The 22,049-nt window shown below is 39.0% G+C and overlaps 1 protein-coding gene across 2 annotated transcripts in view; it reads right to left on the minus strand.

Moving 5' to 3' along the window:
* The window catches only part of LOC117435781 (arf-GAP with SH3 domain, ANK repeat and PH domain-containing protein 1-like), a 208,580-nt gene extending 196,906 nt beyond the window's left edge, over window positions 1–11,674 (minus strand). For both annotated transcript variants that reach the window (XM_059013767.1, XM_034059202.3), the window contains exons 1-3: window positions 11,483–11,674; window positions 10,108–10,194; window positions 7,006–7,132 (exon numbers count right to left, since the gene is read on the minus strand). In XM_059013767.1, coding sequence (XP_058869750.1) covers window positions 7,006–7,132; window positions 10,108–10,166 — 186 coding nt within the window. In that variant the 5' untranslated portion in view covers window positions 10,167–10,194; window positions 11,483–11,674. The remainder of the gene's footprint in view (window positions 1–7,005; window positions 7,133–10,107; window positions 10,195–11,482) is intronic.
* Between the last annotated feature and the right edge of the window lie 10,375 nt (window positions 11,675–22,049).

Genomic DNA, 22,049 nt, shown 5'->3' on the forward strand with positions numbered 1-22,049 from the left:
CTGCTCGCTTGCCACTTTTGAGAGTGAAATTGCTCTCAAAAATACGAGCGCGCAGAAACGCAGTTTGTAACCGTAAAATGAAAAAAAATACAACCTCTCAAATTTTTTTTTGGTTCTATTCTGCGCGCACTCGACTCCCTTTTCACATTTACAGTTTTTTCTGCGCATGCACGAAACTCGGTCTACGGTTACAAATCTTTTTGAGAGTGATTTGTGATTGTCGGCACTGTCGATCGGTCACTGTTCATCTCAGCCAACATGGCGGAGGATGGGGTAAAAGCCGCAACGAGCCGGAACGGTACTTTAATTAATTCAATATGAGGAGAATATTTTAACAATCAGAACCGATTAATAACGCGTCATTAACCCGTTCCGGGCCAGAACCCTCTTTTTATCACCAAAAAGCTCCTGGAACACTGGGTTCCAAAGGTGCAAAGATGACTTAAATTATACACACAATACAACTAAGTGGGAACAACATAACACTATTGAAAAAACCCACCAAAACGACCTTTAACTGCCCATTCAGTGCAATAAACAGCTGTATAGACAAAACCGGCTGGAACACGGGGTTCCGAAGCTGGAAAAAGAGTATGAAAATAACAAACACAATACAACTAAGTGGGAACAACATAACACTATTGAAAAAACCTACCCTTAACTGCCCATTCTGGGTAATAAAACTGTATTTATTTTGTTTTTATATGATCTCTCTCTCTCTCTCTGAATCCTTGAAACAATGTATCGAATTGAAGTATGTGGCTGAAACGATGCAACTAACAGACAGCAATAGTTTGTGCAATATGAGAATTGAAACAAAACTGTGTTTTAAATAAATTGGACTAGTTTACATCCTTGGCATTTTTATTGTGTGTTTGTGTTGCAGTTGGTCAAGACCTTATCCTCTGGCCCAAATTAAATAACCTGGTGCTAGCAACCTAAAATCTTTAACTTAATCTGAAGGTAGTGCCTTCAGTGGCGTAGACGGCTACCATAAATTATATTTTAAACCCAGTTTAGCCCTCGCTAAACTGGGTTTATTGCTAAAAGGTAGCGGACTGTTTAGTCACCAACGCGGTATTTACTGTTGAAGTCTAATTGAATATATGGCTTTCAAATGTGGAGCCATGCACAAAACCTGTGATTTTTAATCAATTTGCATGGCTTTTCAGTATTAGAAGACTATATAGATTAGAACCCCTGGGGGTTATTTTTGAGTTTTACGGTTTCTTATTAATCAGCAGCCCATTCCGGGTATATATATATGTATATATATATGTATATATATATATATATATATATATATATATATATATATATATATATATATATATATATATATATATATGTGTGTATGTATGTGTATATGTATGTGTGTGTGTATATGTGTGCATTTTGTATACACCATTCAAACACCTTGGCTTTATTGCCCACAAAGTCTTGTAAACGTTTTGTTTTTTTAGTCAGCAAGTTTGGACACCTCTCCTTAGCAGCTGGCAATCTTAGTTGTTTTTTTGCTTTTTTGCTATTGTCGTTAATGATCATTGTTCAGTCGTTCTTTTTTTCTGTGCTGGGATTTTATACAGTGATGATGCTGGACAAGTTTATATTTTGGAACATTTTGTGTACCCTTATGTCTCTTATATTATTAAGAAAAGTGATTTTCTTACTGGGGAGAGATGGGTGGCCTGCCTTGGTATTAAAACCACCTTAATGTGTGATCTAGTAGTTGTGTCTTGGAATCTGCATGGCCTGAATATTCCTGCAAAAAGAACTAAATGCCTTGATTTCTTACACCGCAAGAAAGTCGACAGCACTTTTAGGTCCTCTGATGTCAACAGAATTCAAAATAAGCATTATAGAGTGTTAGCTAACTCCTGTGCGTCTACCAAGTCTAAGGGAGTTTTAATTCTGGTTAATAGGAAGTTAAATATTAATATTCATGGAACAGGTGCTGATGAGGAGGGACGCTTTACTTATGTTCTGTGTGAATTTAATAAGGGTAAGCTCTGCTTTGTATCGGTATATACAACCAATTCTTTTGACCCCCAATTTTTAAATCATATCTCTGCTAAATTGTCAGAATTCACAGATTATGTTATTGTTATTCTTGGTGGTGATTTCAATGCTGTGGTTAATCCTAATCTAGATAAATCTATCTCAGAAACATGCATATCCTCTACTTCTAAAGCATTGTCGCATTTCATGGAGGAGGTTAATTTATGAGGTGCCTGGCGGATGAGGAACCCCAATACTAGGGATTATACTTTTTTCTCAGCCAGGCATAAAACATATTCACGTATTGATTACGTCTTTGTTTCTCCGGATATATTTCAGTTTGTGCTGGGTACTGATATTTTACCGATTTTAATCTCAGACCATGCCCCTATATTATATTCTTTCAGCCTTGTAGCCAAATCGTCTCATGCTAATAGATGGCGAGTTAATACTTATTTATTACAGAATGAGGAGTTCCTTAAACAGCTGCGTTCTGGTCTGATTGAATTTATCCAGTTGAACTCCAACTCGACTGACAATCCACAAATATTGTGGGAAGTAATTAAATGTTTTCTAAGAGGCAACTGTACAGCATTTGCTTCTCACTTAAATTCTTCTCGAAATAGACAAATAGTTCAATTAGAGAAAGAAATACTAAATACTGAAAAAGAGCAGAAAAGCAAATATTTGACAAAGAGCTAGACAATTAAGAATTTTGAAAAATAAATACAATGATTTGACCTCAGTTAGAGCAGAATTCTTATTACACAAAAGCAAACAATTACACTATGAAAACGCAGATCGGCCTAGTAGGCTTTTAGCCTTGAGGCTTAAGAATAATGAACGTTTGGCGTGCATATGCACAATAAGAACTTCTGATGGTGTCTTGACATCTGATCCTGAAGAGACTAATGGTGTTTTTAAGGACTTTTATTCTGCTTTGTATACGTTTGATAAGCAATCCAACACAGACAGGGTTAAAGAGTTTCTGGATAATCTCTGGGTTACCTAGACTCAGTAAGGAACAGAGTGAACAGCTGGAGGCTCCACTAACTTTAGAGGAGCTGGAACGTGCTGTACACTCTATGCAAAAAGGGAAGTCTCCTGGTTTAGATGGTTTGCCTCCAGAGCTATTATTGTCAATATGGGATTTGGTGGGGCCATTAATACTAAAATCTATTAATTATGCTATGGACATGGGTCCTTTTCATAGAGACCAAAATATATCCTTAATCTCTTTATTACTGAAAAAAGGAAAAGACCCCCTTGATTGCTCAAGCTATAGACCGGTCTCGTTAATTAATTCAGACCTTAAATTGTATGCAAAGGCTCTGGTCTTGAGGCTTGAACTGTATATAGGCTCTTTAAACTGTCATGATCAGACAGGCTTTATGATGGGCAGGCTTGTCTCAGACAAATTACGGCACCTACTTTATATATTAGACAATACTGGGAGTCAACCTGACTCGTGCGCAATTCTTTCACTTGACGCTGAAAAGGATTTTGACCGTCTTGGATGGTCCTTTTTGTGGTTAGTTTTAGAAAAATTTGGCTTTGGCTCATTATTTATTAAAATGATTGGTACTTTGTACAATACTCCTACAGCATCTGTACATACTGGCTTATATAGGTCCTCACCTTTTATTTTAGAAAGAGGCACCCGGCAAGGCTGTCCTTTGTCGCCCTTATTACTTGCTTTATCGTTAGAACCTCTGGCCCAAGCTATAAGACAAAGCTCAGATATATCTCCCATTAGTATTAACGATTCTAAACATCATATCTCATTATATGCAGACGACATCCTGCTATTTATTTCTGATGTCTCTAAATCTATCCCAAAGGCTCTGGATTTGTTTACGGAATATGGGAATTTATCAGGGTACAAGATAAATTGGAACAAATCTATTCTTATGCCTCTAAATATAAAAGCCAAGAACCTCTCCTTACCCCAAAATTTCCCAATTCAATGTAATGTTAACGGCTTCACTTACTTGGGTATTAAAATCCAACCCACGCTTAATCAGATTAGTAAAGATAATTTTGTAGATGTATTAAAGAAAATTGAAAATGATTTGGAGAGATGGGCACCCTCACTTCTATCCTTACATGGTCAAATTTCAATTATCAAGATGAATATCCTGCCCCGCATTAACTTCTTATTTTTCATGTTGCCTCTTTATCCACCAGTTAATTACTTTAAACAGGTTGAGCCCATCATTTCTAAATTTATCTGGAGAGGCAAACGACCAAGAATTCGACTCTCAGTTTTACAGCGTCCCAAAGGGGTTGGTGGTTTGGCGGTTCCTAATTTTAAATTGTATTACTGGTCATTCCAGTTAAGAGCCTTTCAGATTCGGTTGAACCCAGAATCTTTGGTGCCTTGGTGTAAAATTGAAGCCTCACTGGTTTCACCACTGAGGCTTCAAGATATTCCCTTTTCAGGGCATAAGTCTAGGGCCTTTAATCTTAGAGCAGGTTCTATTATAGTTAATTCTTTGAAGATCTGGAAAATGGCTGAAAGAAATCTTGGGAGTTTTTTCAAAATTTAACAGCTGCTCTCCGATACGGAATAATCCCTTGTTAATGACTGGGGGGCAACCATTTAAGTATGCAGATTGGTCATCCAAAGGCATATTCACTTTAAATGACATTTTTAATGATAAGGGCCTACGCAGTTTCCAGGACCTTAAGGACACCTACTCTCTCCCCGGTTTGTCCTACTTTATGTACTTGCTGCTCCATTTCGGCTGTCCGTGCTTGTGGAATACCTCTGGACACTGGGTTACCTTCCCATCCAATTGTAGGGTGGTTTTCTTTGACCAAAGGGTTAGTGTCTTTTCTATATGATCATTTTATAAAACATACTTTAAAACCTCTGACAGTTTTAACTATTTGGGATAGAGAACTCTGTAAATATGGTGTCACTCCTAATTGGGATAAAGGGTGGGAAAATAATTTTATCTCTTCAAAAAATTTAGCAAACCAGCTCATTCATTTTAAACTTATACATAGAGCTTACACCACTCCACTCAAGCGTTTTCAAATGAAAATATCAACAGACCCGTTTTGTTTCATTTGTACAAAAGGTGAAATGGGTACTACATTACATATGTTTTGGGAGTGCTCAGCAGTGTGCAGTTTTTGGGAACGTGTGGCTATTACTGTTTCTAAATTATTGAAGACTGAAATTAAACCAACACCCACTTTATTTCTACTAAATGATGATTCCAAACTCTGTCTATCCTTAGTTAATCGTAGGCTCCTGCTAGCTTCTCTTACTGCTGCAAAGAAAACTATTCTACAGTCCTGGTTCAATCCTGACCTTCCATTATATCATACCTGGTTATTACATCTCCAGTCCATCGCACGTTCAGAAAGATCTACAGCCAAGCTGCACGGTGCTAAGCAGAAATCTGTGTCATCATGGTTGGAAATTGTCACAGCTGTGAGAGACCTACTTTATTTCTGTATAGGTTTAATTCTGTATAGGTTTTGTGTCCCAGCCAGCATTGTAAATAGTTTGCTATTACTATATTGAATAGTATTGTAGTGCATTGTCTAAAAACAATAAAAAAAAATGTTCACAAAAAGAAAATGCTTTTATTTTGTCAACCAGCAGCGCAGACAGATCTCCAGACTAACATACAAAACATACAGGAATCCTACATCCAGTCCATATTTACTGTAGATAATGTACAATTCTACAATGCCCTGGAGCAAATGGTGCCCCCCCCCCAACAAACTTTATTCAGACTAGTAGTGATATCTCTATCTATCTATATTATCATAATTAAACCAAGAATTGTAATATTATATTGAACCTAATTTGAATTTTAACTATAGTGCTGGTTGTTTTGTTGTTTTAACACGTATTAATAACGTTTGTGAATATACTTTTATGGGTAGAAATTTGCCATGACACCACCACCACTACTCACTGGATATGTGGTGCTGCAACACTGTCTGTGCACTTCAAATCCCAAGATTCCACATTTGCCAGCTGCAATCCTGTGAGTAAACCATCTACATGTTTGTTCTGAGACTGGTATAGGCGCGGCCTCAGTAGCCCCGGAGCAATGAAACAGTCACAATTTACATAATATCGACAAACGTTGACAACAATCAAAATATAACAACACCACCAGAGAAAACAAATACAGTGGGTCATGATTATTTATATATATATTTAAAAAAAAAAAAAAACGTGACTTTCATTTGCATTAGGTACGTAGTTAAAAAAAACACAGTATATTACATCTGAAAAAGATGCTCAGTTGAAGTTGCATTATTTATAAAACACTGCTAAAACCGTATCTTAACAAAATAAAACCCGTTTGGCTGCAAAGTTAATAGATCCATTGTCAATTTTAGTATTATGATTTTAGTTTCGTTATATGTAATCCATCATACGTCTTATGTCATCTGAAAATACTGTAGTTCGTCATTATTTTAAATCAAAACAAAAATATGGCCCCGCTATGACCCCAATCATAAATTTACCTTGGCATTAAATCGTAATGGGTTTTAGTCTGTAGGTTGTCACTGGGTTTGTATTTGCTGAGCTTCTCAGCACAGACCTAGGCCAACCTTAATGATGCTGAATTGCAAAAAAGAAACGAAGCACTGTATGCCTCCCCCTCATGCTTGATGTATTGTTCAGACCTGCAACTGTTTCCAACCACAACGAAATGCAGCGGATAACACAAATCGATTGTTTTCCTCTCGACAGGACGTTTGCAGATGCTACAATTCTAACATTTCTGTGCATAGGCGTGCATTTGCTCCTTTCCACTTGCTGAACGAAATAGTTAGATCGCGTACAAAAATACATGCATACTTAAAATAAATAAATAAATAAATAAATACACAAATAAATAAATCCTACATAGTTTTATGAAAACTCCCTTTAGAGAGTACAATTGTTAAATAGTAACGCAACACTAGCCGCTGTACATTGTCAGTGAATTCCACAAGCCCACACCACAGCCAAATGATGTGACCCCTTACCTCTTCCAGCACACTGACGGTGTTCCTGCAGCTCTGTAGACGAGTGGTGAAGCTCGATGTGGTCGGGGAGTTGTAATCATCCGTAGTCTCTGAGAGAAACTCGGACACCGAGATCTGATCCGGCATCCTTTACCACAGAATCAAAAGAAGGGATGGAAAAAAAAATAAAACGAATATCTAAATCATTAAAAATGACGTGGAGGACCAAAAATCTCCTTTTTCTCTCTCGATTTATTACATCTACGTATAAAAAGGGCTTATTTTCAAAGAGTCACGCTTGGTTGTGGGATTTCCACTCTCGCTCAATTTCGCCTTTTTTTCTTTCGCTCTCTGTCTCTCTTTATTTTAATTTGACTATTTCCACACAAGCAGGGCGGTTTAATTAACTCCACGAACACAAGCTTCACTTCAGAGCAGTAACGTCTTAATTCCGCCACTTAAATCGATTGTTGGGTTGGTCTCTAAATTGTATCTAGCTGCTTTAAATGTTTTCTCTTTCTTTCCTTAGTTTTTTCCTCTCGTTTCTCTCGACGGAAGGACTGACAGAGCTGACTCGCCCACAGCAAGTCACGGGGACAAACAAGGAAGAGCACTGCGCATGCCCAATACATAAACAATACGTCTGCCCCACCAATCAAGTCAGCCATTCGGCCTCATCTTTCACAGGCGCTCACCCTTTGCCTCTCGCCTTTCTCTGGGGGTTGTCTACTCTTGTTATTCTGAGTTCAAGAAACCGCATTGCCCTATATTTCTCTCAGCCATCTGCTGCTGTCTATTGCCGGACAGGGACCCCAGCCACTCCATCCTGTTTTCATTTAGTAGAAATATATTACTTATAATTTTCCTAGCCTCTTAACCAGCTAACAAGTTTTGAATGATGTGACTTACTCCTTTGTTTCATGAGAATCCTACTCTCACCATGCTGAGCTTGAATTCTCTCTCTCAGAAATAAATGTAGGGCAAACAAGTATATTTGCATTTTCTTTTCTTCATAACACTCCCAACTACGTTTTGAATGTGCAATTGATCTACCACCAGACGTTGCAAATGAAATACTAAACTATTCTCTTTTGACTTTAGTATCAATTTACAGTCTTTTGGTGCCTGACTGAATTTTTTTTTTCTGCATCTGTGTGTGATTTAAGATGCCAAACTGTTGTTGAGCACAATTATATTTAATTCTATAAAGCAATTTGGCTTTGGCCCTAATTACAAAACACATAGTGGGAAGATGTTTCTGTAGAATGAAACCTACCTTACTACAACAAGCTTGAACACAACCTGTACCAAGTGCCAGCACGGTTACATAGATTTATTTATTATTAGAGGCATCTATCACATATGTCTTTAATTGATTTTTTTTTTTTTTTATTACAAACAGTCAATCAAATAATGACGTATGGTAACCAGTTTACCAAATAATATAGTAATAATATATTATGCTGCCACTAATGTAGTATTAATATATTATTTTTAAAAACATGCAAACAAAAAAAAATCCCCAAATAAATATAAACTATTGCTACATGTTGTTTTTATTATATATATATATATATATATATATATATATATATATATATATATATATATATATATATATATATAACACGTTCATGACTGGTTATTTGTAATGTCTTGAAATGTGCAGTCCGATATTTTATTGCAGACTGAAGGCTGATTACAAGCACTCACAATTTTTTGACATCTGCTTGCACCATGACATAAACATCAACTAAAATTAATGATAAATTACAACATGTTTTATGTTTTGTAACACTTAGTCAAAAACAATTAAAATAAACTTAAATTAATTTATAATCTATTACATAATACTGTAAAGCCATAAATATTTGCAACCAAAATATTTGGCAAATCACACACATAAAATGTATTTTGCTCCAGAAATGTTGCCGACCTGTTGTAATATACAAAGTATGTATTGCTAGCGGAATTTGATATTCATGCCAAAAATGTTAGCGTTTCTCTTTTTTTCATACACAAAAAACGCATAATAAAATGCTCACAAATATTTATAGCTTTACAGCATTTAATTTAAATTCATAAACATTTGATTTTACAATACTGGATTGTTGGTGTGTAACAATAACTAATGCAAATGATTTGTATTTAAAGGAGTGCTTAGTTGTTATTGTTTTATTTTGTTTTAACCCCTTATTAGTATTACTAACATTATAACAGGAGCCCCTTGTGCTACAAGATATTAGATTTCTTAGGGCAATTTCACATGTGCAAGTGATTCGAATTGTGGTTCACTTGCAAACTAACATTTTTTTTTTCAAGTTAGCTTCGGTTAGTTTCACAGCAGAAAAATTCAAGTGAACTTGAGTTTCATTTAAAGTGCATTCAAATGTGTTTGTTTGGACCACTTGCAGCTTCATCCAGACTACAGTTCTATTGGTTTCACATTGCACTTTTCCAAACACACTCGGCTCTCTTGCTGATTACCAAGAGAGGCAAGTTGGTGAGATACAGATGCAAAAGGAGCTGGTTTACTAAACAAAAATGCAACATTGTCTGCACTGCTTTGACTTGGCACAATGTTTTCCCTGCGAGTATATATGGTCTGCGAGTATATATGGTCTGTGAGTATATATGGTCTGCGAGTATATATGGTCCAATTACATTAAAGCCAGAAGTAATACACATGCTAAATCATTATTCAATTGTGATTTCATACTTTTCTTTGTTTGTGCTATTATGCTTAAAGAACACGCTTGCTGCAATAGTGATTAAATCTCAAACACTATTAGCGTAATTTCATTGAATAGCCTGGGTTGCGCCAGTTAGTAAATCAGCCCCATAGTATTTTTTTGTGATGTGCTGTTGTGTACCTTATGACATTATGGTGTTCTTGTCTGGTGTGTATGTGTGTGTGTTTTTGACAAGCCCTGCGTTGCGTATGTGCGACAAGGGGAAACACTTTCTTTGGTGCTTGTTGAAGTTGATGGTGCTCATAAGAGGTCAAAATGCATTAAACAACTTTAATAGCTACTCTTTTAAATTCATATTGCAATTCCTAAAGGGATCACATACCAAAATAATGCACAATCATATAAGTATTATTAATTAGTTTCCTCTTACCGGTTCCATAAAGAATCCTTTGAAGAAAAGCTTGAAAGTCTAGAAGATGAGGACCTCATGTCTTACCAGTCACCTTAAGGGAATTACCTAGGTAAAGGTTTAAGCCAACTTTGTCAGTCTTGCATGGTTACTGTCTTGACAAAGTACAAATTATTTAAAAAAGCCTACTATTTTACATGTTTTGCCGCAAAATAAAAATGCATTTCATCCCATTTTGCATTTGTAGTAAGTGGGATACTTGAAGCTTTATTTTTTACAGTGTATGATTGACACTGGTAGTTGAGTTGATAGTTGTGTTGAGTTCATAGGGCTGCATTTTGCAAGGAGCCTCACAGCTGGCCAATCATATTAATAGAAGTCAAATGCATATTCATGAACATAAATAAGAATACAGCCAAACAGCCTATCAAATCACTGGTCAGCTGAAAAGCTCGAGCTGCAACCCTCATTGTTTATGATGTGCTTACCCAGCTAAACTGTCTTGTCAACCCGCTTAAGCTGAATTTATTGCTGAATGTGATTTTATAATTAATATCACACACAACTTTATGTATGCAAGCACTCTTGTCTTCTCCATATTTGGATAATTACATCACTGCTAAAATGATTTGTTTGATAGATTAGGATTTAAAACTAAGTATAGCGGCTACAACAAATATTCTGGCATTGCTACATTTCTTATTTTATATTGAATTTGAATGTTGAATTTGAATGTTGCAAAGAAAAAGCTACTTCTTTGCACTGTACAAAACCACACAGGTCCTGCAAATTTAGAACCTCACTTACTCAAATTCTATAATAGTATCTTATTCAGAAAAAAAAAAACTGTTAACTAATATACCTGTTAACTATATACTAATCCAAACAAACTTTATTCACAGTATATTTACAAAAGAGCAGTGAAAATATAAAACTAGGGATCTGCCACCATATTTCTCAATAATACACAATAATAATAAGGGAAACCCCATATATCCTACATGAGTAAAAAAAAGTATTTTTTTAAATTAAAATATTTAAATTTATACAGCGGTTTTTTCTATAATACAACATCAATATTAACAAAAACAATTATTGACAGTATTAAATACTAATTTGTATAAATCAACGTACATTCAATATAATTAAGAAGTTACTGATGACTCTAACTATTGCACATTATATAACTAACAGGAAGCCGATCTTTTAGATAACGGTACTTTGTCGTCAATAGGATGCGTTTTAGAAATGACTTGAGAATATATAGACGATCCGATCAAAGACAATTGAAAGTTTTCTGAAACGCATTAATCCAGTATACAGATAAAATATTTATCATAATTTACAACCTTTTCAAATAGTTAAATTGCCACGCCTAAATCGATGTGTAACTTACCAAGATTGCTGCAATTTGAACCCTACACCTTACTTTGTTCGGTAAATCAAAAGCTAGAAGTCTAACATCATAGATTTTCTCCAAGAGGCATCATATTGCTTCCATTTTGCACGTGTTACTGTATCCAAAAGTACGTGGGAAAAAAAAGAATTGACTGCATGGGTCCTGTGTATATGGGGTGGCATCCATTCGGACAGGAAGGGAAAGTCGACCATGTGAGCAAATTAATAAAGACCAGTTACAGTGGACGGGATCTGAGAGCTAAGAGCACAGGAACTGAGGAAATCCAAACACTTAAACAGGAAATCTGAAATCTGGATAAACAGCACAGATACAACGGTGTGTCGTGTTATATTGGTAGAGAACGATTACTGTGAAGGTTTTGAAATATTTGGCAAAACTTTACTACTCAAAACAGTGAAACACCAGCGTCTGCTAAGAAATAAATAATAATCATTTACATTCAAACATCTGTGGGAGCATTGAACACAAAATGATGCAATATGGATCACAGACATATAAAAAAAAAAAAAAAAAAAAAGCTTTAGTGTAATATAACATACACTGGGCTTAATTCGTCAGTAGTTTTGTTAGTTTACCAGTTGATATGCTGTAAAAATCTGAATCCCTGCATCTGTTCTCCTATTTATCCAGTTAATTGTTTTTAACTGTCCTTATAGCAATGGCCTGGTTCTACTTTAATTGATTATGTCTGTCTCATTAAGCTATTTGGCATTTTCTTTATTACAGGCACCTGACTGGTTACGGGGGGGTCAGTTTTTGTATAGAGAGGAGAGAGAGAAGGGTGCGGTGGCTGTGTGTGTGTATTTGTTGTTTCATTGGTGTTTAACTAGCAAAAGCCCCAGTTTATTGGTTTATTTTCTTTATTATGCCCTGTGCATGGACAGCTTAAGCCAGGGGACATTTTTTGGACATTTTTTGGACATTTTTGGTTTCTGTTTTTTATTTGTAATTTTGGGGACTCTGCCCATTTGGCGATCAAGGACTCAAATTGGACTGTCTTTATTGATCAGATTTATTGTCCTGTAATTGAGATCTATAACAAAAACATTGTCAATGTAAAAAAAAACAAGTTATAAAAATGCAACAGCCATTAAAAGTGGTGATACAAACACAAAAGCCCAAGTTAGGAGACGCAATTAGGCCAATCTTGTCAAGCTTCGCTTCGTTCCACTTTATCACTCATGATTGCCTGCTGTTCTGCCCCAGTAAACCACATTGGGCCAGCCTAAATACAGGTGTAGCTTACAGAGGGGGTGCCCCTTGCCAGGTACCTGCAGAGAAATCAACGGCCTGACATGATTTAACCCGTTAAATGTAATGCTACTTATTCAACGTAGATACATAAATAGCGAATCAAAACCTGAGTAATTGTCATATGTGGCATATTTACCCGCTGTTCATCCCCAGTAAACCACGTTGGGCCAGAGTAACTACAAGTGGGGTTTGCAGAGGGGTTGGCCCTTGTCAGGTGCCGGCAGAGAAATCAGCGGCCCAAAGTGATGCTTTTTCCAGTGAAGAAGCTGTTCAATTGGCATATGTGGCATGTTTGCCCTCTGTTCTGCCCCAGTAACCCACATTGGGCTGGGCTAAATACAAGTGGGACTTGTAGGAAAGTTGCCCCTCGCCATTTACTTGCAGAGAAATCAGCGGCCCAACGTGATTTAACCTGTTAAATGCAAGGCTACCTATTCAACATAGATACATAAAGCGAATAAGAAGCTGAGCGATTGGCATATGTAGCAAGTGTACCCGCTGTTCTGCCCCAGTAAACCACGTTGGGCCGGGCTAAATACAGGTGTAGCTTGCAGAGGGGGTGCCCCTCGCCAGGTACCTGCAGAGAAATCAGCAATCCAACATGATTTAACCCGTTAAATGCAAAGCTACTTATTCAACGTAGATACATAAATAGCGAATCAGAAGCTGAGCAATTGGCATATGTGGCATATTTACCCGCTGTTCATCCCCAGTAAACCATGTTGGGCCGGGGTAACTACAAGCGGGGCTTGCAGAGGGGTTGACCCTTGTCAGGTACCGGCAGAGAAATCAGCGGCCCAACGTGATTTAACCCAATTAAATGCAAGGCTACTTATTCAACATAGATACATAAAGAGCGAATAAGAAGCTGAGCAATTGGCATATGTAGCAAGTGTACCTGCTATTCTGCCCCAGTAAACCACGTTGGGCCAGGTTAAATACAAGTGTAGCTTGCAGAGGGGTTGCCCCTCGTCAGGTACCGGCAGAGAAATCGTTGTCCCAAAGTGATGCTTTTTCCAGTGAAGAAGCTGTGCAATTGGCATATGTGGCATGTTTGCCCTCTGTTCTGCCCCAGTAAACCACGTTGGGTCGGGCTAAATACAGGTGTAGCTTGCAGAGGGGGTGCCCCTCGCTGGGTACCTGCAGAGAAATCAGCAGCCAAATGTGATTTAACCCGTTAAATGCAAGGCTATCTATTCAACATAGATACATAAAGCGAATAAGAAGCTGAGCAATTGGCATATGTAGCAAGTGTACCCGCTGTTCTGCCCCAGTAAACCATGTTGGGCCGGGCTAAATACAGGTGTAGCTTGCAGAGGGGGTGCCCCTCGCTGGGTACCTGCAGAGAAATCAGCGATCCAACGTGATTTAACCCTTTAAATGCAAGGTTACTTCTTCAACGTAGACAAATACATTTATACACTTAAAAGCTTGCGAATAAGAAGCTGGCGAATAAGCCAACTTCAGCCTCGTGTTTTACAGTGTAAATGTATGAAAAGAAGACAGACGTAGCTATAATACAGTCAAATTTAATGTCACTTCTGTTAATGTCACACTCTGCTTATTCTCATCAAATTGAAATGTCCCAGCCCGAATATAATGCATGCTGTGACTTTGATGTTTTGTTTTTAAAATGTATTAATGTTCAATGCATTGCTGAGTTTGTTGCGCTCACTTATCAGGTGGTGTCTGGAATGAACCAAATGCAATTAAAACAGCGGGTGGAGTCGTGAAATAAATATATTTATAACTTCTCTTATGTTATTATTTCAATAGTGATTAATACCCTTTATGGTCCATTTCAATAAATTAAAAGTAAATCAGCTCATTTTTGCTGTTTAATCTACTATTTGTTAATAATAAAAGTAAAACTTCAAAGAAAAGTTTGAAGTATCTGGTTTTGCCAGGCAGTCTCCCATCCAAGTACCAACCAAACACGCATATTATTATTATTATTATTATTATTATTATTATTATTATTATTATTATTATTATTATTATTATTTTAGCAGACACACTTATCCAGGCCAACTTACAATTGTGACATACAATTACCCATTTATACAGTCGGGTTTTTTACTGGACCAATCTAGATAAAGCAGCAATGTGTCCCTCACATGTGATTGAACCCAGTCAAGAACAAAGTGCTCTAACCGTTACTCCACAGATGCTGCAGCAAGCGACGGATCACTAGTGTCTTGTTGTATAAGGCCACGGAAAATTCACGATTTTACGTATTTGACTGCCTACCGTGAAAAATGTAAATATTGGTGATTTCTGGCTGAGGTATGAAATCAGATTCCGAAACATGGCAATAATTGCACGCTGTTTTTTGTCAATTCCACCAAACTGTGGATGCAGCACGAGCAGAGTCTGCATATGGACAGGTTTTTACACAACAAAGACAAACCACGAGTGTTGAAACTGCAACAAGATGCACGATTATTATTTATTTTAGTACAGCAGCAGTGTTCCACACCAGGGATTGAACCCACGACCCTCCGGTTAAGAGTTCAGAGCCCTAACCTCTACTCCACACTGCTGCCCATGCTGTCCTTCAACAAATAACTAGTTTTCTGCTCACGGGCCAGATCATTTTGTGTGTGTGTGTGTGTGTGTGTGTGTGCGTGTGCGTGTAAGTGTGTGTGTCTGTCTGTCTGTCTGTGTCTGTGTGTGTGTATGTGCCCGCGCGCGTCTTGGTGTGTGAGCATGCTTGCGTGCGCGTCATATATAATTTAGTGTGTGTAAAGAAAAACGGTTTTGTCACTTGCATTAAACCCTGTTTTTAACATTTTGTTTTTCAAAATCAGCATAACGCTATACAACACAGTCCGTTTAATTACTGTATACAAGTTTTAAATGTTTACAAAACTCGACAATGTTGCCGAATCTGTCATTCAAACTTGTTTAGTTTTAATCAATTTTGTCTGCCTGTTACTTTTTTCAGCCAACACATTTAAATGACCCTTGTTTGTTACATTTTAAAAGATTGTTTTAAACGTTACAATGTAAATGTTGACTCAGTAGCTACCATTAAATTTTTCAACCTCGGTGACTTTCTTTGATGCGCTATTAATTTTAGGCAACTTGCAATGTTTTTTTTTTTTTTTACATGAAACTTGTACTTTTTATATAGGCATATAAATGTCAATTGCTGTGCATAAACGCATCAGCCAAATCAATTAATATGACATAGTTTTCTAGCTTGCTATTTATTAATTTATTTATAATATAAACATGTGTTCATTTCTACATTTATTTATTTAAAATATTTATTTCTAAATGTATTTATTCCTCTATGCATTTATCTAAATCATTTATTTATTTCTACCAAATAAATAATTCCTTTATTTATTTTTAATTAAACGAGGAATTACAATTTATCAAAGATCAGAGATTTAGACAAGGAAGCTACATGCCACTCTTGTGTGCAATTCCATTTTATGGTATCTACCCTAACAAACAGGAAACTAGAAATTTTCAGACAGGAAATCGAAGCTGGTCAGGCTTGGATGTAAGCTTAAAAAAAGAATACATTTCAAGAATTGCGCAGTGGTGCAGCGACTTATATCTCATTGTATATAAAAGGTATGTACGTTTTTTTTCACATTTGAGGTAAGAAAGTTTCAGACTTTTGATAGTGGTACAGATGGTAATTCTAAGTGATTTAGTTTTGCCGCTGCAACATGGTAAAAACAGCTAAACTCTTTGAGATGTATAGAGGCACAACTGTATAGATTTTCTAACTTGTACGAGGAACTACCGTCCCTCTCAATATATTATTTTTTTTTTACTTATCTAGCTTATTACTCTACCAGTTCGAGTTCAGAATTGGTCACTACAAATTTGTGTTTGAGGTGCAATATAGAACTGGTAGGTTTGTTTGGTTGCACTTGGTTAAAAAACAACTTAATACATTTAAAATGTCTAATCCAGAGGAAGGCTCAGAGCATGATGCTGTGGATTTCTCTATTATTTCTATAGGACCGCATGTAACTAGAAGAGAATCTGTTGCAGAGATTACTTCATTACTGGATGACTTGTATATCACTAGGACCATTGACGATGATTTAGAAGGTACTGAGGAACTTATCGCTGTCTTTCCAGAGATAGAAACAAAAAGACTCAATTTTACAATTAAGAACATAAGAACATAAGAAAGTTTACAAACGAGAGGAGGCCATTCAGCCCATCTTGCTCGTTTGGTTGTTAGTAGCTTATTGATCCCAGAATCTCATCAAGCAGCTTCTTGAAGGATCCCAGGGTGTCAGCTTCAACAACATTACTGGGGAGTTGGTTCCAGACCCTCACAATTCTCTGTGTAAAAAAGTGCCCCCTATTTTCTGTTCTGAATGCCTCTTTATCTGATCTCCATTTGTGACCACTGGTCCTTGTTTCTTTTTTCAGGTCAAAAAAGTCCCATGGGTCAGCATTGTCTATACCTTTTAGGATTTTGAATGTTTGAATCAGATCGCCGCGTAGTCTTCTTTGTTCAAGACTGAATAGTTTCAATTCTTTTAGCCTGTCTGCATACGACATGCCTTTTAAACCCGGGATAATTCTGATTGCTCTTCTTTGCACTCTTTCTAGAGCAGCAATATCCTTTTTGTAACGAGGTGACCAGAACTGAACACAATATTCTAGGTGAAGTCTTACTAATGCATTGTAAAGTTTTAACATTACTTCTCTTGATTTAAATTCAACACTTCTCACAATATATCCGAGCATCTTGTTGGCCTTTTTTATAGCTTCCCCACATTGTCTAGATGAAGACAATGGAGAACGAGGGTAAATTAGCCCAAAAAAGTGGTATCAATAGAGAGGAGTCGCTTAGGTATTATACAGATCAAAGAGTTGAACATGTGCAAACATCCATTGTCACAGCTGTAGCATAACTGGAATACAAAGTGGTTAATTGTTTAAGAGGGATGAACAATGGACAACTTTTTTCCGGAGGTCTTAAGGAATTTCTTTTGTTTGTGGCATGATGTGCCTCTAGAACCTGTGTGCTGACAACTTCACTCTGACGGTAAGGGTCAAAGTTAGTCAGATTTATATTGGGCAGGGCTGGCCCAAATCAGGCCTGGTTGTTAACCGAAGTACTCAGACAGCTGACCCTTTAATTGGGTTGTGTTAACTAGGGGGGTGTGACAAGCAGGCTGTAGTGGATGACATCAGGCCAGAAAGTATCACACAGACAGGCAGTACTGATGAGTGAAACTGAGTCGCTGCGGTATTTTATTAACACACAGAAAATAAAAAGGTAGAACAAAACAGAAGACAGGACACAGCACTTTACGCCAAAATAAATAGACAAACAAAACAGACTAACACTTAAACAAACAGTGGACGAACAGACAAGCAAACACGGTGAGTAAAAAGAAACTTATATTTACTTTGTTTAGTTTTTTAAATTCGCTCTTCTCCAGATCCGTTCTCCACTCACCGAACACACAACCCTGGGTGAATGAAACGTGCATCTATATGTACAATTGTGCTGGGATTCAATTACCAATTAATTATTCACATGAATCCCAGCACGTGAACTAATCTGTGAAAACCCCGTGCTCACATATTAAGTACTTTAAATGCACGTGAAGTGAAGTGCAATCCCCGTGCCTAAATACAATTATACATTTTAAATAACTTGTGCTACACACACCATTTATATCCCGTGCAGCAATATCTATACACCAACATTAACACACCACACGCAACATATAACACAGAAATGCACACAGGGGCGGGACACATTGCCACATATCCCCGCCCTTGTGTGCAGCACACATGGTCTCAATGGCCACCTCCCCCCAATGCTGTCAGCATAACGGCTGACAGCTCCCAGGCTGACTCCTTCAGCTGGGGCAGTCCTGGCAGTGGAAAAGCTGCGGGGGCAGGTGGTCCCCCGACCTCCCCCTTCTTCGTAGCTGGCAGACCCCCCCCCCCCGTGGGGCTCTGGCCACAGCACTTCCTGCAGTGCAAGTGCTGCAGTGGGAGCGGGTCTCCTGACCTCCCCCACGATCTCTGGCGGCGAAATTGCTGCTGGGGTTGGTGGTCTCCGGACCTCCCCCCCCCTTCTTCATGGCCGGCAGCTCCCTGGTGGGGTTCCGGCCACAGTAATTCCTGCTGCAATGCGGATCAACAAGCAGCCCCAGGCGATACGAAGCAACAGTCAGCTCCATGCGATGCGGAGCAACAGGCAAACCCCAGGTGATGCAAGGCAGGCATCCTTGGGCAAAGCAAGGCTGGCATCCTTGGGCGAAGCAAGGCTGGCATCCTTGGACGAAGCGAGGCAGGCCTCCTTGAGCGGTGCGAGGCAGGCCTCCTTGGGCGGTGACGTGAAGGCATCCCCTGGCGGTGACGTAAAGGCATCCCCAGGCGGTGACGTGAAGGCATCCCTGGGTGATGGCAAACTCAGCTGCAGCTCCTCTTGTGATGGAGGTGGGAGTGGCAAACAGTCCTCCCATATTGGGGAAGGCGGAACCAGCAGGTATTCACGCTCTGCTGGTGGAGGTGCTTCTCTGCTGCTGCCGTTGAAGGTGGTGGAGGCAGAGGCAGCTCCTGCTGCTCTGCTCCTGGGGGTGAAGGTGATGGAGGCGGAGACAGCTCCTGCTGCTCTGCTCCTGGTGTAGGTGGTGGAGGCAGAGGCAGCTCCTGCTGCTCTGCTCCTAGTGGCAGAAGCGGTGGAGGTGGGAGCAGCGTGTAGTCTCCTGGCGATGGAGGTGGGAGCAGCATGTAGGCTACTGTGAAAAATGTGCAAAAATGCAGAAAATCAGATGGGGCAAATACTTTTTCACGGCACTGTATAAACACAATAAATGATCAAACTTGTAAGGAAACCGGCAAACATAATAACAATTCATAAATATACTAATGTAATAAATGTAATGGCATATTAGTAGGTGATAAAGAACATAAATAAAAGAACAGTACAAAAATAAAATCATAAATCGTCTTACCTTCAGTGTTGCTGGATTCTTCTTCACTGGTATATACAGTAAAAGTAGGATCCAGAACCTGTTCCTCCTCCAAATCAAGATTCTTGCAAATTTTACAAAAATGTACCTCACAACTCACAAAACTAACTCTCTGTTTACACTCCTACAGTAACTACAAATTTACCCGGGCCTCGTTCAAAGTTCATTTAGCCTTCGCTTCAGTCCATGTGACTCTTTTAAGCCTATCGGTACACATTTCAGCACCATTTTAACCCTTTGCGGTCCTATGTTGGACCTGTTCTGACATTGCAATTATTCCTATACGGTCCAATGTTGGTCCCTGTCCGACATCATCAAAAAGACGCAAAAAATTGGTTTTTAGTCGTTTTTTCTCCGGAAAAAGCCAAGAAAACCATTCAATGGCTGAGTGGGAGCGACAGGAGCTGAGACAAGCCGAAAAAAACAAAAAAGGGCGTATCTCATGAATAGTTATACTTGCCCCTGGCATCAGATAGGGGCGGTCATAAGGAAACAAGCTGGCTGATACTGTATCAGCGCTTAGAGAATATCACAGACATTTGCAGAGCTTTTTTGAGATGTTTTAGTAATAAAATAATGACTTGGATCACATTATTGAGGAGTTTGGTGATAAAACGAGTGATCAGGAGATGATTGATCGGTATGTGCGACTATTATTATTATTATTATTATTATTATTTATTTCTTAGCATAAGCGATAGCGAAAGAAAGGGTGGGGTGGGGCTGGAGATGTCTAGTGAGTGCTTTGTTGATATGCAGGGCCTTTTAAACCTGTTTTACTGTGGAAAAAAATACTTTTAAACCGCGCGTCTAAAATTAACTGCGCGTGTGAAAATAAATTGGACCTGACGCGCCTGACACGCACTTAATAAATGGACTGCAGAGGGTTAAATGATGCGTTTGAAAAATCAGCCAGTCACCAAAGTGAAGGGGCGGAGCCTGAAATATTTGGGCTTGTCCCTGAGGTAATTGTTCGGGGACCTGAAATATTCAGGCTTGGCCGTCAAAGGGTTATAAAGACCCTGAATCCGCTTGCTAGCTGTCTGTGTTAAGACTAAGGCCGTTGAGTGTGTCAGGGAGACGGATAGAGTGAAGGTCAGAAACAAAGTACAATTAAATCTGCATTTAATATTGGAATTGGGTTCAACCGGCAAGCAGCTTAACTGCCCGGTTATTAGTCAGCAATTTACTGTTTAGTTAGTACTCCGTAAGGGGGTTAGGTTTTGTTTTGCTTTAGTTTATTTTGGCATTCAACTTGCATCCTCTGAACAAGGGCTGCAGTATACAAATAAACATACAGGTACCGCCCTGTTTAAAATTCCACTCTGTTGTCCGAGGTTCATTCAGATTACGAAAAGACTGGTATGTGCCCGGCTAAACTGTGGCAATCAAGACACTTTGTCACTATATATATATATATATATATATATATATATATATATATATATAGTGGAGAGAAGGAGGGAGGAGTGTTACACTGCGCACATTGAAAGAGTAGGACTGGCACTTTCCACAGCACCAGCCCTTACAGGAACACCAGTAATGTCAGCACCGAAGGCTCGGGTGATGAAGATGATGGTGGAGGTGTACCTGGTTGCGTTTGAGCGGCTGGCTACCACTGCGTCTTGGCCAAGCTGGCAGAGACCCACTGGGTACGGTTCAGAGAGTACCGAATATCCCCGGAGACACGCCCCAGGGTGGTTGCGGAGCAGTTGTGTGACCAAATGGTACACTGGTTGACCCCCAAGAAGAAAACCAACCTGCAAATGGGGGAAGCATTGGTTGTGGAGCAATTCTCGGCGCCAATACCCAAGCATGGATATGGCGCCACAAACCCGACACCCTGGAAGACGCCGTAAAACTGGCAGAGGATTTTGAGGACTCCCTAGTCTCCGCCCGGACCGGGATACTGTCGGTTCCCGCCCTTCGGAGCAGCCGACCCCTATCTCTCCTCCACCACCACCACCACCATCAGTCCCGGGACCCAGACCTCCGAGACCGCTGACCCCAATGGGCCCCCTTGCCTCCTCTTCATGGAGACCAAGGTTGGCCCCCAGCTGGGGTAGAGGTGCTGCCCCTGCCCTGTTGCCATACCAGCAATGGGACAGATATTTAACCATTGCTCCCTCTGTCCCCCAAACTTGTTTTAGGTGCACCCAATTGGGACATCTGGCCAGGTCATGCCCCGGTGCCATGGAGTGTGAAGTGGCCGCGTGTAATTGGGCACCTGAGATAGGTAAGCGTGGGGAAAATGGTTGGGAGGGGCCTTGTATGATTGATGTGGTTTTAGGCAATGTAAAAACCCATACATT

Source organism: Acipenser ruthenus, chromosome 3 (assembly GCF_902713425.1).
Source record: "Acipenser ruthenus chromosome 3, fAciRut3.2 maternal haplotype, whole genome shotgun sequence".
NCBI lineage: Eukaryota > Metazoa > Chordata > Actinopteri > Acipenseriformes > Acipenseridae > Acipenser > Acipenser ruthenus.